Here is a 14,306-nt window from a genome sequence, read left to right as displayed (position 1 = left end):
TTTTAGGCTTGTCAGTGGTAATTCTGTGGAAGAGAAACTTTTGAAAAATGGCACAAAGGACTTGATCAGAGAAGTGGCTGCTCAGGGAAATGACTATTCAATGGCCTTTTTAACACAGGTAAGTTAATATTCAGAATGCATTGAAAAACCCATGTTGCAGTGTTTAATAAATTCAAGCATCTGTGTTGGAGTGTTTAATAGCAGTTTAGTAGAAATCTGTCTGGGCTAGAATTAATAAGGAGGCATATTGGATTTCGTGATTGCTTGAACTCTCAGTGTTGGGGCCACATTCTTTCAAATATTGTCCATCTGTTTTGTTCTGTTATTTGCATAGTGATGCACAGACATCACCCATGACTTAATATATTGTGGTTTCTTCACACTGCTGCAGAATTTTGCAGGACTTCTAAGGGTGAAAGTCTCAACAGCTTTAAAAATGTGAAATAAGTTTAATAAATGTAGATATTTAGAGAACTAGGCTCTGAATTGTTGCTCTGAAAATAGATGAAACAGTGACTGCACTGGTGAAGCTAGGCTGTCCTGCTGGCACTCCTGATATAGAAAAAAAATAGTATGTTCCCAAAAACTGAACGTATTTCTCTTTTTTGTTTCCATTTACCAAGCAAACAATTCAGGAATTGTTTGAGGTTCATTCTCCTATGGAGGATTCTGGATTTAGAGTGAAAGCAGAAGAATTTGTAGTACTTTCTCAAGAGCCGTCTCCAGCAGAAAATATTTCACCTAAAGTTGCAAGACCATTCATAGAGGTAATGATTAATACACACATTAAAAATATAGCTGTGCAACACTAGTATTAAACAGCTGAGTAATCCCATTTTATTTGGGTAAATTCTGTCAGTCTCTTTTTCTTGTAGTTTTATGCTCTTTTGTCATTTGCCTTGTGACAAAACTTCCAAAAACCCAAAGCTGAATTTTATAATTTCTGGGACTGTTTCTCTTGCTGCTGCAGAGACTTACTCCAGAAATTTGTGTTGCATTTCATTGACTCCTTATGGAGTTCCTTTCCATATTTTTGAAGTCTTAATTATTTTTAAAATCTATCTCTCTGAAAGGCCCTCAACAGCATTGAACGAGAAGATGAGGAGTCAAATGATCACATACAAGAAACAGGATCTGAGTCAAGCATTGAACCTTTAATCTCAGAGCTCTGTGAGACAAAATACAATGAAGAGCCCTCACAGCTGCAGGAGTTAGTTGCTGTTGTGGATCAGGTACCATGACTTCCCTTGAATAGCTGGCTAAAAAGTAATGTTTAGTTCAAATGTTTCAATTTCTTTGCAGTCTGACCTTAAAGCAACTTTGTTGTTTCTCCCATTAAATGGAAGGGAGATCTCCCACTGCTTTAGCATGTTAGGATGAGTTTGAAGGAGAGCTTTGATACTTCATGTAATGTTTCTTTTATTATCCTCAAAGTAACATTTTTTCCCTTTGATACTTCCCTCAGCTGACTCCAATTGAGAAGTATGCTTTGAATTATCTGGAGCTCTTCCATGGTTCAGTTGAAGACAATGAGCCACGGTTGAGTGAGGTAAAACAAATCTTTCTTTGCCATGTTATTCTGTCACAGAACAACATTTATTATATTTTCAATATGAAATGGGAGTTTCTTCAATGATGTGGAATATATTGTAGGCACTTCTGTGATCTTTTCTTGCTATACCTTATGAACAGCATAATGTATTACAGAGAGCTCATTATTTTGGGATTCTGTGGTTTAAGCAGGTGTCAGTTGTTAATTTCTTTTTTTATAAAATGGGAATTGCTTTCAGCCAGGCTCAGCAAATATTTGTTGTACTCCATTGATAGCAGGGGAAAAAATTTCATTAGTTTTAGTGAGCCTGTGTTCTGGTTATCTTCATTGTTTAACTGAAATTCTTTGATTGCTTTATATTGATGGTTTTAAAACCCTCCACAAAGACCAATAAATATCTTCTAAATGGCTGGGAAAGTATCTGTTAAGAAATTGCTAAAAGATTCCTGTATCTGAAAGTGTCAAAGTTCAGGGTATTTATCCATAAAATTACAAATTGATGATTTCTAATCCAGTGTTTTACTGTATAAAGTTTCTAAGCAGTCTGACTTTAATCTAGATGGAACTGAAAACTGCAAAGAAAGCCTGGGAAGTCCAGCATATGAAGGAGTTAAAGGAAAGAGAGCAAAAAATGCTTTGGGAGGATGAAGAGGAACTTCTCACCTACACTCGGGAGGATGCGTACAACAAAGTAATTGCTGATTAGTCTTGTTTTTTCTAAATAATTATTTCTTAACAGTTAGTCTGAGAATACCTTTACCCTTCAGGTTTCAGTTGGATCATTTGAATTATGTTCTCTTTTTGCTGTGTAGGAATATGTCTATGAAGGTCCAGATGGACAAACTGAAATTATGCCAGTAAGTAAAAGTAACGCCAGGCAGCCTAAACAGGCTTTTTATTTTATGAAACATAAAGATCAGTGGAGAGTTAACATTGCAGTAATTACAGACTTTATTCTGTACAGCTCTGGACTCCTCCTACTCCACCTCAGGATGACAATGATATCTACATAGATTCTGTTATGTGCCTGATGTATGATACCACCCCTATTCCAGAGTCAAAACTGCCTCCAGTGTATGTCAGGAAGGAGCGTAAACGACACAAAACAGATCCCTCTGGTGAGTGCGTGCTCAAAACTGTTCTGGGATTTATTGCTGAAAGTTTAAAAAATCAGTGGGGTTTTCCTGCCTCCAGTATATTCAGAATGCATTGAAACACCCATGTTGCAGTGTTTAATAAATTCAAGCATCTGTGTTGGAGTCTGGTCCTGTAAAGATCAAATTTGCATTTGTAGGGATGAAAATTCTTGTCCCACCATGGCTTGAAGCAGTGGAGTCACTGGAAGGCCCATTTCTTATGGTGTGTCTTCTCTTTAGACATAAAGATATTCTTAAAAGGACAGTTTTAGATAGCAGATATTCTACTTTGTCAGCTAGGACAGGGCTGATCTTACTTTATAACAGCCTCTGTTTAGTTCCTGGCTGTGCTTTTCAGAGGCAGTGGAGAATACTCTGTACACGTATGAGCATTTTGCAGCTGTAGGCAGAGGAATCAAAGACTGACAGTATCTGCCAATAATGCTTTATGTTTTGTCTTAGCAGCAGGTAGAAAGAAGAAGCAACGTCATGGGGAGACAGTTATCCCACCTCGTTCACTCTTTGATCGAGCAACTCCAGGAATGCTGAAAATGCGCCGAGAGGGCAAAGAGCAAAAGAAGAACATCTTGTTGAAACAACAGACACAGTTTGCAAAGCCTTTGCCAACTCTTGTCAAACCAGCTACTGAGGCTGGACAGGATAATCCAGAGTGGTTGATCAGCGAAGACTGGGCACTTCTGCAGGTCAGATGATACCTGCAATTTCTGCTGTCATAATGTTTTTATTCCTGCACTTCATCTCTTTTAGGTTATTTCTAATTCTTAATGGCAATTTGCTGTCATAACTTGGAACAGCTTGCCTGTCATTTGTGCTCCTCTAAGGAGAAATTAAAGGTTAAAGTACAACATGTATGATTAAGCCCTATTGTTGCTTTAGAAAGCACTTACTATTATTCAGATTATTTGTGCTGGCTGGACACTGGATAATGCTGCTAAGGTTCTTCCCACTTTTGAGGGCAGAGCAGCATTTGAATAGCAGCTCCCCATTGTGGTATTTTCAGAGACCCCTGTTGAAGGGAGGAATGATGAATCTGACTCCATGTTCTTAGAAGGCTAATTTATTATTTTATGTTACTCTATTATATAAAAGAATACTATACTAAACTATACTAAAGAATAGAGAAAAACTCGTGACTCCTTCCAGAGCCCTGACACAGCCTTGACTGTGATTGGTCATTAAGTCAAAACAATTCACATGTTGGATAAACAATCTCCAACCACATTCCAAAGCAGCAAAATGCAGGAGAAGCCAATGAGATGATATTGTTTTCCTTTTTCTCTGAGGCTTCTCAGCTTCCCAGGAGAAGAATCCTGGGCAAAGAGGATTTTTCAGAAAATATGACAGTGACACCCCATCCCTCTCATACCAATCTCCAACTGTTTCCCTGCACATCAGTCAGCATTAAGGCACCTTATGCCTGTTCATTCTCTGTGACTGTAGCTGAGCACAGAGCCTTAGCTCTGAGCTGTCCCATTGTGCTAATGGTGTGTGGGCACACGCTGGTAAGGGAAGGTTTGGAAGATGGCAATGATTTGTCACCTGATGCATTTGTGCCTTTCTCTGTTGCAGGCAGTGAAGCAGCTGCTGGAGCTTCCTTTAAATCTTGCTGTTGTGTCACCAGCACACACTCCCAACTGGGACCTGGTCAGTGATGTTGTTAACTCCTGCAGCAGAGTCTATCGCTCGCCCAAGCAGTGCCGCAACCGATACGAGAATGTCATAATTCCAAGGGAGGAGGGAAAGGTGAGCTCACCTGCAGTGATGCGTCCTTTTTTTACCTTAAGTTGTAGAGTTTTTTTTTCCTTAACTCCATAAACACTTGTTTTTTGTTAAACGTTTCAACAGTGTAAATAAATAACTTTTAAAAGATCTTTTTTAAATTATTCTCATCAGGATTTCCACTTATTTTATGTGATTTCTTTGAAAAGAAAAAGCACCTGAACAAAATCTTCCACAAAAGATCATCTAACTTTCCTTCTTATTTTACAGCTAATGTACGAAGCTAATCCTAAAAAGAAGACAAAAAGTATTTATAAGGTGTGCATTGGTATTCTTTCAAAATCAAATCTAGACACTGTGGTATTTAGCAGCAATGGAGGTGGGCAGATAATTCATATGAGATCCATGTTGAGTGTTACTTGAGTTCTGAAACATCAATTAAAATTCCAAATTTATTTTTCCTTTCTTTGTTGATACAGTGGATTGACACCAGACTTCAGCTTTTGGATTTGATAGATAAATTTTAGATCATGCAAGAAGTTTGTGATTTCACTTAAACTGTAGTTGGCATTTTTCCACCATGTATCTTATCCTGATGGTATTTAAGATCTGTAAGAATGAACTTCATGCTAGAGTCTAAGTGGATTACAAATACATAGTGAATTTGATGCCTGAAATACGTTTTAGTAAATGAGGATGATAGGATGCTACAGAAACAAAAGCAAATTCCATGACTGTGAACACCTTCTTCCAAACCACACAGCAATTTAGTGACAGAGTTGGGTGGAGAATCCAGAACTTCTGGCTGTAGTCTCATTCTCTGACTGCTAAGGAGGTTTGTCCCTGACTGGCAGTTTCTGCTTAGGAGAAGCCAAATGTTAGACTGGCATGGTGTGTGGATGTTAACCTAGCTTTGTTGGGAGAGCAGTGCAGTGATGGTTTTATTTTATTATCTTACGTGTGCGCTATGCATAACTATAAACTAATGGGCTCTTGGTTTGGGTAATGAATTAAAGTTGCAAAATCTAAACTAAAGCAAAGATTCTTTCTCAAATTAGAGTTTGCCATTTTGTATGTCCCCAAGTGCTGATGCCAGTGTGACCGTGAGAACTGCTCCTTATTTTGCTCTTTCTTTATATATTTCCCATAGAGTTTTGTGTGACAGTAAGTTATCAGTGACACGAGGCAGGAACCAGTCTGTGATAGATATGTTGGAGAGCGTTTTTAAATAATCTACGAGCGCGCCTTGTGTTTAAACGTAGACAAAATGCCCTGTTGGGTGAGTTTGCAATTGAAAGTTGGTTTGTTTTCTTTTTTTAGACTAAAAACAGTCGCCCACTTCGTACCAATCAGATCTATGCTCAAGATGAGGGTGCAACCCACACACAGCTTTATACTAATCATTTTGAGATGATGAAAATGATTGCAGGGAAAAGAAGTCCACCTATCAAACCTCTGTAAGTTTACCTCCATTTGATCTCCACAGATCTCCAGGAAACTTGTTTTGAATGGCTCTCAAAACCCAGAGTTATTCTGCACTTTGTTTCTCTGTTCTTGATCTCTCTCTATGTGTTCTGTGTTAATGGTAATAGCTCCATATTTCATGTGTTTGGGTCTCACTGCAGGAATTTGCTCTTTGTCGTCAAGAGCAGAACTGCATTCACTTGGGGTTTTTTAATCTACTTTATATCTATCCATTTGCCTGAATTGTAGACAATTTGCTGTCTATGCTGTTTAGTAGTACACTCTTTCCTATGTGTCTTCCTGCAGTTTTTCTGTATTTATTTAGTATTTATTCTGAGTCTTTCTTAAATGTCTGTCTGTATTCAGGCTCCAGTACTGGCTGGAATATCATGGAAACTTCACCAAAACTGCAGTGTTACATGCTCAAATATGTGAAATGAAATATTGTTTTTAAAGTTTTTCTGTCCAGTAATACAGTTTTTCTCAATTTCAGGCTTGGCATGAATCCTTTCCAGAAGAATCCAAAACATGCATCGGTGCTTGCTGAAAGGTGAGCACTCCCTAGCTTGAAGGAGTTATAAATTGCATAAAAGTGCTCTTTTTTCTTTTTTTTTTTAGTTTAAGTTATTTCTAAATATTGTGTGTTTTGTCTAATTGTTGTTTTTAGTGGAATCAACTATGATAAGCCCCTCCCTCCGATTCAAGTCGCGTCCCTCCGAGCAGAACGCATTGCCAAAGAGAAAAAGGTATGGTCCCATCTCTGTGCACAAATGGCTGCAGTAATTAAAAAATCAGGCAACAGATGAGGTATGAGCAAAGCTGCCTCCTGGGAGAAGTTTGGCAGTGGATGTTATGAGCAGCTGCACATTGTTCATGTACAGGGGTTTAGATAACCAAGGCCCAAAGTGGGGCCTTTCCTTGTGCTTCTTGTCACTCTCAGACCCCTTAAACAATGAGAAGCATATTTTTGCAAAAGATGCTAAAACATCTTAAAAAGTTACTTAATTCTTGACCATTCTGTAGCCTCATTTCTTATATTATTCAGAAAGAACTACTTGTCCTTGCTTCTGGATAAGTTGCTTGTTGTTCTGTGCTCTAAGCTATAAAACCATCAGTATATCTTGTAGTTTGAGATGAGTCACATTGTGTAACTTGGACTTGAAAAGTGAGGGCAGCTTTGTGGGCTGTCTCTGGTTGGAATTAAAGGAGTTTTGTGGATAGAAATAAAAAGGTTCTGTCTTATTGTTTTGTTTTGCTTTATAAAAACCACATCTTGCTTGTTCCATGCTTGAAGACTGAAGGTGCCCCTTCCCTTGCAGGCGCTGGCGGAGCAGCAGAGGGCCCAGCAGCAGACGGGCCCCCAGCCCCAGCAGCCCCAGGCGGGCCAGCAGCCCCCCCAGCAGCCCCCCGTGCAGCAGGCCCAGCCACAGGCACAGGCACAAGCACAGGTAGTTCAGCAGCCACAGGCAGTGGTGCAGACTGCAGTCACTACTGTGGCCAACACAGCAGTATTGGTAAGAAAGGGAGAGCTTGGTGCCTCTGATGTAGTAACTTCAGTTCTTCTGTGTGTGATGTATTTGTGTCGTGTTTTCTCTGGGAAGAGAATTTTAGGTCAGTATAGTGAGATCAAAGATATTTTTTCTTGTTTGCTTTCCTTGGTTATGCTGAGTGCCTTCTGGTTCCCTGATTTATTAAGACTATTTGTACCGTTGTAGCAACAGATCTTGGCATTCTGAGGTGGGAAAACACCATGCAAAGATGGTTTTTCCTTTTTCACTTTAGACTTCCATTTAATGAAGTCTCAGTGAATAGATGCACATGGTCAATGAGATGTATTTGTACAGAGAGCTTGCAGAATACAGAGAATAAAAGAGAATGTAGCTGTAAGAATGACTCAATTAAAGAGCTTAAAATCCAAAGATTCATTAACCTTTGCAAGGCAAGTGAAATGATGCATCCTACAGGAAACACCATGGTACTTTTACTGCGAATTTATGCAAAGTTTTCATGTCTTCCCTAAATCTAGAGTCTGAATGAGTCTGATGACTGGTCTGTGTTTTCTTGTATTTAGAGCCAATCCAGTTTGCATAGTAATGTGTGCAGGCAGTGATGGATTTATTTTGCTTGCTGCAGAGCAAGAGTGCCACAGCTTTTGCAGAAAGACGCAGAGGATGTGTTCTGACCCACAAGCATTGCTGTGCATGAAGTGCACAGTGATGTTTCTGTGTGAGTGGTTGTCCAAGGCCTTGCTCCCTTCCTCTGCTAACAGGGATGTCCAGTGACCAGGGTTTACCACACACTTGGCTGGTCTACAGCTGCTCATTCATGAGGCAGAATCCTGATTCATGTATGCATTAGTTGCTGTGATCTGTAGAGTAAATGAACAACTGCAGAAATCTATGTGTTCCGTTGCATTTTTGTTATTTGTCACTTCTGGAATACAGCACTGTGTTAAGCAATGCTCAGTTTTCTTTTATTGTTTTTCTGAACTGTTACCTTAATTGTCTTCTAATTAGGCAGGCACCATCAAAACAGCAGTGACGGGGACGAGCATCCAGACTGGTAAGGAGAGTTTATAACTGGGCATAGGAGGTGATGGGACATTAGGATTTTCACTCTCAGAATCTCACATTTAATCCTGGCTTGCTTTCAGCTACAGTGAGTGGAAATGTGATTGTGAACACTGTTGCTGGGGTCCCTGCTGCCACCTTCCAGCCCATCAATAAACGTCTGGCCTCACCTGTTATACCTGGGACTCTGACTGTGAGTAGATCCTGTCACTAGCTGTATCCCTGGACACACTGGGTTCCATGTTTTATCAGCATAGCTTTAGCTTTCCGTGTTGTCAGAAATTCTGCTTCTTGCAAATGTCATGTGCATCTTGGGGTTCTTTATCAAACCTCTCTCTCTTACCAAAACATCAGAACACACTGGAATGGTTTATAAGAAAAGATTGCTTAATACTGTTAAAAATAGTTTATAGGGAAGTGCTGCTAAAAGCAATGTATTATGTCATTAACATTTTCAGCCTGTAACTGTTTTGTGCTTTATAATTATGATCTTTATTATTATGTTAATGGTTTAAGACTATGGAAGATAAAGCAAGATATTGAAAGGTACTAAAATCAAATGTCTGTAATGGAGTGAAGGGTTTGGTGATCAGCCTGTTGGAAAAAGATTTAACCACCTGCTGATTTTAAGATGCATCCAAACAGATATGTTAGACAGATTTGGTGTTTTGTTCTTGTGCTTATTTTTAAAATTGCCTAGAAGGTTATTCCATTTGCAGCAGGGGAATGTGAGGCTGGGAAGGGAGCAGTAAAGGCTGTGTTCCCTTGCAGACCTCGGGAGGCACGGCCACTGCCCAGGTGGTTCACAGCCAGCCCCGCGCGGCCGCGGCGCCCGCAGCCTCCACCGAGCTGGTGACCATCGCCTCCACGCAGGGCGTGCGTGCAGTGACATCAGTGACAGCCTCAGCCGTGGTCACCACCAACCTCACCCCTGTGCAGACCCAGACAAGGTCTTTGGTGACCCAGGTGACACCAGGTAATGATCCTGTGTAGTGGATGTTTTTGCCCCCAGCGAGGGGCAGAGATGAATGCGTCTGACTCCATCTTTTCAGAAGGCTAATTAATTACTTTTTTTGTACCATATTATTCTATATTACATTACATTACATCTAAACTGAATCTGCCCAGCACTCAACTGCATGCCACTGCTCAGAATCTCGTGACTGTCAGGCAACAGTCCCAGCACACACACGCCTGGCCCTGATAGGCCAAGGAAACAAAAACACCATCATTTTGGATAAACAGTCTCCATATTGCATTCTACTGGCACAAACACAGGCGCAGCAAATGAGATAAGAATTGTTTTGATCATTCTCTGAGGTTCAGAGAATGTGAAACCCAGAAATATTCTTGGGAAGAATTGTGCCTTGCTTTTCTCTGTGAAGAGAAATGTGTCAACAATCCTGTGTTCAGGGACTTTTTTCAGTAGTGCACAAAGGCTTCCAGAATCCCTGTAGAACCACCACCACAGCCCCACAATATTGGAAGTCTGGGACACAATTAAACAGGGCTGTGATTTTTAACTTGCTTTGTTGTTGGTGCTCAGATGACATTTATCTCCAGTATTTCTGGATAAAGTATGGCAATAGAGAGCTTGGCCCCTAGGCATCGCAATTTTAAAATATTATTAACAATCTAGCAGTAAAATATTAGAATTGACTGTCTTGACTAAAAACCATTGTGAAGAAAGGCCCTTCTATTTTATGATCTACTCTGTTTTTACATCATGCTCATGATAATGTGTTCTTACATGTAGTAAATCCACAAAGTGTGCAGGAGCAGAAAAATAAGCATTTAACAGCTTGACTTCTCAGGTGAAATTCATGAGTGAATCTTGAAAAGTGTTTGTTGTAACAATTTGTTTTTCCTTTATTCACAGCTACACCAACAGTCCAGCTGTCAGGCAAAACCATCACCCCTGCTCACTTCCAGCTTCTGAGGCAGCAGCAGCAGCAGGCTGCTCAGGTGCAGGTCCCACAGATCCAGGCTCAGGCACAAGCCCAGTCTCCAGCTCAAATAAAAACTGTAGGGAAATTGTCACAGGTGAGGAACCACTCATGAAGTAATGTAGCACATTGCTCTCATTACTGTAAGCTTCCTTGGCAGTGTCTCTTGTGTCCTGTTTTCTTGGGCTACAGTGAGATGTATTTCCCTCTTAAATTTCATCCTACTAAAATTTCATGCAGGCAGTGAATCTGACAGCACTTTCAGTAGTAGAGCAGGGCAGGATGGAAAGCACTTACTGCTGCTCACTGGAAGCCATTGTGTAAAAGAGTTACATTTTGGATACTTGATCTTAGCTCTAGTCTGGTACAGAATGTTTCTCCTTTTAAGCTTTGGATTCATCTCCATTTTTCTCCTGTAATGTAAACCATTGGAAATGATGGAGGTGTTTGATTTTTGCAGGAGCAGCTGATCAAGTTGCAGAAGCAGAAGCTGCAGCTCCCCCAGCAGCAGGCAGCACAGCAGACCCAGCAAGGGGCACAGCAGCAAACAGCACAAGTGCAAGTGCAGCAGCAGCAGCAAACCCAGCAGCTCACTGCTGTGACTGCCCCTCGTCCTGGCGCTGTCCTCACGGGCACTACGGTCACCAACCTGCAAGTGGCACGCCTGGTGAGTTGCCTTTGACTTGGCAAAAACTGTCTCAAGCATCTCACTCTTGGCTGGTTTAAATGAGCTGGGCACTGCTCATTCACACTCACAGGTGCCCTTTGCATTGCTCTGGCAGTTCAGAAGGAACAGCTGTAACATAAATAGCTTTAAATTGTATTTACCCATTGATACCATCTCTGAATTGTGTCACTGTACAGGAGCCATTACATTTAGAAACATTTACAGCTATCACTTTATAATCACCTGTTATGTGCAACAAATCTTTCTGTGCTGGTACAATAATCTTCATTCCTTACTGCTTAGACTCGTGTTCCTGCTTCCCAGCTCCAAGCTCAAGGACAGATCCAGGCCCAGACTCCACAAGCAGCCCAGGTTGCTCTGGCAAAGCCTCCAGTGGTGTCTGTTCCAGCTGCTGTTGTGTCATCTGCAGGAGTCACCACACTCCCTGTGACTGTGGCAGGCATTAGTGTTGCCATTGGGCAGCCACAGAAAGCTGCAGGTATGTGAATGCAAGTTGGAAATAGGAAGAATTGTATTTCATAGCAGTCTCCTCTAGTATAGACAATTTTTTTCTTGTAGGAAAATTGTTGTTGGAACAAAAAATTAGCTTACTCATGCCCTTGGAGAAGAAATTTTCTCCACTGTCAAAATCATGTCTTATTTCCATTAAAATCAGTAGGTTGTTAGTGCTCAAAGCTGTGCAAATGTGTAAGTCTGTAAAAGTAGAATCTGTGTGTGCAAGCTGTGATTACTGGGACAAAGCAGTAAACTGAAGACTCTTACAGTTCTAATTATTTCTGTAATTTTCAGGAGGCCAGACAGTAGTTGCACAGCCACTGCATGTCCAGCAGCTGCTGAAACTCAAGCACCACCAAGCAGCACAGCAGCAGAAAGCCATCCAGCCCCAGGTTGCACAGGGACAAGCTACTGTGCAGCAAAAGGTACCATTGTCTTCTCTGCCATTAACTTGTGCAGTGGTTCTGGATGACCAGGACACCCCTAGAGAGTCAGTCAGGATTTCTAGGGGTAAATCTTGGGTATATCTAGAGAGAACAGGTTTTCAGGTGCTTAATTTTTTCTGTAAAGTGGTTGGTTGTTTGGTAGTTTTCAGTAAGTTTGTTGTTATGTGAGTGTTGTGTGTAAGAGAGAAACTTTTCATTAAATACTTTAATTCTGGATACTTGTGTAAATGCATGAAGGCTTTCATCTAGTGCTCATTTTTTTTATTGCCTTTTTTTTCAATAATTAAATGTAATTAATCTCTTTTTCCCCACATAGCTGTTCTTTAAAATACACTTGCCTTTTGTAGTGATTGATGCCTTTTTTTCTCTTGTGCAGATAAATGCTCAACAGGTCACGGTCCAGACCCAACAGCAGACTTCTCAGCAGCAAAAAGTAACTTATGCTACACAGCCTGCCATTAAAACACAGTTCTTAACAACTCCAATTTCCCAAACCCAGAAACCAGGTGGAACCCAGCAAGTGCAGGCCCAGATTCAGGTACAGGTAACACAGGTTTACACCTTTAAACTGTACTGGGACTGGAGAATTGTAAAGACAACAGGTGCAGTAGAATTCAGCACCCACTCATTTTAATTCTAGTCACACATTTATTTAATTTGACTTTTTAATAAAATTCATTGGGGCTGCATATGTGGCCTTATAGTGAGTCAGAGCATCTGTGAGCTCCAATTTGCCTTTCCTCTTTGAAATAAAATAGTTGAGTCACTCCTTTTTATTAGGCAAGGCATTCCATACTGTGTTTACTAAGGAAAATTCAGCCAGAGGTTTTCCTGTTTCTGGTGCTGCCTCAGAGCCTAATCTCTGGCAGCCAAGAGTATGTGACTCACATACTTTCTTTTCTGCATAACTGGATCAGCCTAACCAAGGAAAAAGAAGGGGGTTAGGAATTGGAAGCCTTACTCTTTCAAAAGTATCTCCCAGAAATTGGAACCCGTTAGAACTCGTGTGCTTCCTGTGGTTTTCTAGGTAGTCGGGATGAAATTACTCTGTTGTAGTTAAAAATGAAAGGATTTCTCCTCCTTTCCTAGCTAAGTTCTTTTCATGGATCTAAAATGTTTCATAAACATTCAACCTCACTGAAAATGCCAAGCTGCAACTCATCATGAACAGGCCTGGGTGTTTTGCTGCTATCAGCAGCTTTTTATTTTGAGCCAATCTTTCTTTATTTCATATCACTACAGGTTGCAAAACTCCCACAAGTGGTCCAGCAACAGGCTACTGTTGCCAACATTCAGCAGATGGTTTCAGTTTCCCAACAGGTAGGTTTTGCTCTTATCAAATATAGCACTAGAAACATGATCTTTAGAAAAGCTCATTTTTTTGGAATGTATGTATTTTTCACATTATATGTGGCATAGGGAGTATTTTTGAAGAATATAGCAAGTGCCCTTTTATGAAAATAAATCTTGAATACTGAATCAGCTGAGGTATATTTTCTGGTTTAAAACTTTCATAGATGTAGCCATGTTTGTTCATCACTGTAGATAAGCTGAAAAACAGATTTTTAAAAGTGTTTTCTAGAGCTGAAGCGATGTTTAAAATTTGGTTTCTGGTGATGTGTAGTCACTATAGCAAATAATTGAACTAATGAGCACCATCTGAGCTTTTTCCACAAAAACTAGGACAAATTGAAGGTTACAGGTTGTTTTGTTTCAGTTCATAGAGCTGTGCCAAGTGCTCTGTAGAAGGCAGAATGGTGTGGTGCCTGTTCCAAATGTGTGCTGGTAACAGACAGGGCTTGGGCAGGAGAAGCTCAGGTGGTTTGATTCCACTCCCCTAATGACCAGGCAGTTTAATTATCACTGTTTAGAACAATGTCATCCAGATCATTAGCAACAGGCCTAACTTAGGCAGTTGATTGGCAGGAATGATTTAACTTTGGAGGGTGGATGAAGTTCTTGCCTTTGGTGCACAAAAATCTGGGCCAGTGGGCTCTTAGTCTGCCACAGTTCACAGTGCAATGTTTTAGTGCAGAATAAAATCTGGGACTGTTTAACTCCAAATGGTGATAAAGTGGTGTAAGCTGTCTGATAACCACCTTAGATGTGAATGCTTCAAGGGCAAAGTAGACAGCAGGAGGTGGAAACCTCATCAGTCAACACAACTTGAGTTGCCCTCTGTAGTCAGGAAAGAGCTCCTAAATCATTTTCAAAAGTCATCAGTGGTGGCATAGCTCTGTGACTGTTGGAGTCTGTGGCAAAAAGAGAA

At 40.6% G+C, this 14,306-nt stretch overlaps 1 protein-coding gene across 1 annotated transcript in view; it reads left to right on the top strand.

Annotated features, from left to right (window-relative positions):
* Positions 1 to 14,306, top strand: part of EP400 (E1A binding protein p400) — a 46,435-nt gene that overhangs the window by 30,064 nt on the left and 2,065 nt on the right. The window contains exons 30-51 of the mRNA XM_066562039.1: positions 7 to 118; positions 624 to 767; positions 1,074 to 1,232; positions 1,466 to 1,549; positions 2,112 to 2,243; positions 2,365 to 2,409; positions 2,517 to 2,670; positions 3,154 to 3,392; positions 4,279 to 4,452; positions 5,749 to 5,885; positions 6,386 to 6,442; positions 6,560 to 6,638; positions 7,212 to 7,406; positions 8,409 to 8,454; positions 8,546 to 8,655; positions 9,234 to 9,438; positions 10,342 to 10,505; positions 10,869 to 11,075; positions 11,379 to 11,574; positions 11,886 to 12,016; positions 12,414 to 12,575; positions 13,280 to 13,357. Coding sequence (XP_066418136.1) covers positions 7 to 118; positions 624 to 767; positions 1,074 to 1,232; positions 1,466 to 1,549; positions 2,112 to 2,243; positions 2,365 to 2,409; positions 2,517 to 2,670; positions 3,154 to 3,392; positions 4,279 to 4,452; positions 5,749 to 5,885; positions 6,386 to 6,442; positions 6,560 to 6,638; positions 7,212 to 7,406; positions 8,409 to 8,454; positions 8,546 to 8,655; positions 9,234 to 9,438; positions 10,342 to 10,505; positions 10,869 to 11,075; positions 11,379 to 11,574; positions 11,886 to 12,016; positions 12,414 to 12,575; positions 13,280 to 13,357 — 3,010 coding nt within the window. The remainder of the gene's footprint in view (positions 1 to 6; positions 119 to 623; positions 768 to 1,073; positions 1,233 to 1,465; positions 1,550 to 2,111; positions 2,244 to 2,364; positions 2,410 to 2,516; positions 2,671 to 3,153; positions 3,393 to 4,278; positions 4,453 to 5,748; positions 5,886 to 6,385; positions 6,443 to 6,559; positions 6,639 to 7,211; positions 7,407 to 8,408; positions 8,455 to 8,545; positions 8,656 to 9,233; positions 9,439 to 10,341; positions 10,506 to 10,868; positions 11,076 to 11,378; positions 11,575 to 11,885; positions 12,017 to 12,413; positions 12,576 to 13,279; positions 13,358 to 14,306) is intronic.

The sequence above is a fragment of the Molothrus aeneus genome, chromosome 18, assembly GCF_037042795.1.
Source record: "Molothrus aeneus isolate 106 chromosome 18, BPBGC_Maene_1.0, whole genome shotgun sequence".
NCBI lineage: Eukaryota > Metazoa > Chordata > Aves > Passeriformes > Icteridae > Molothrus > Molothrus aeneus.
Note: the sequence above shows the minus strand (reverse complement) of the source record. Positions and strands in the feature narration are given on the sequence as shown.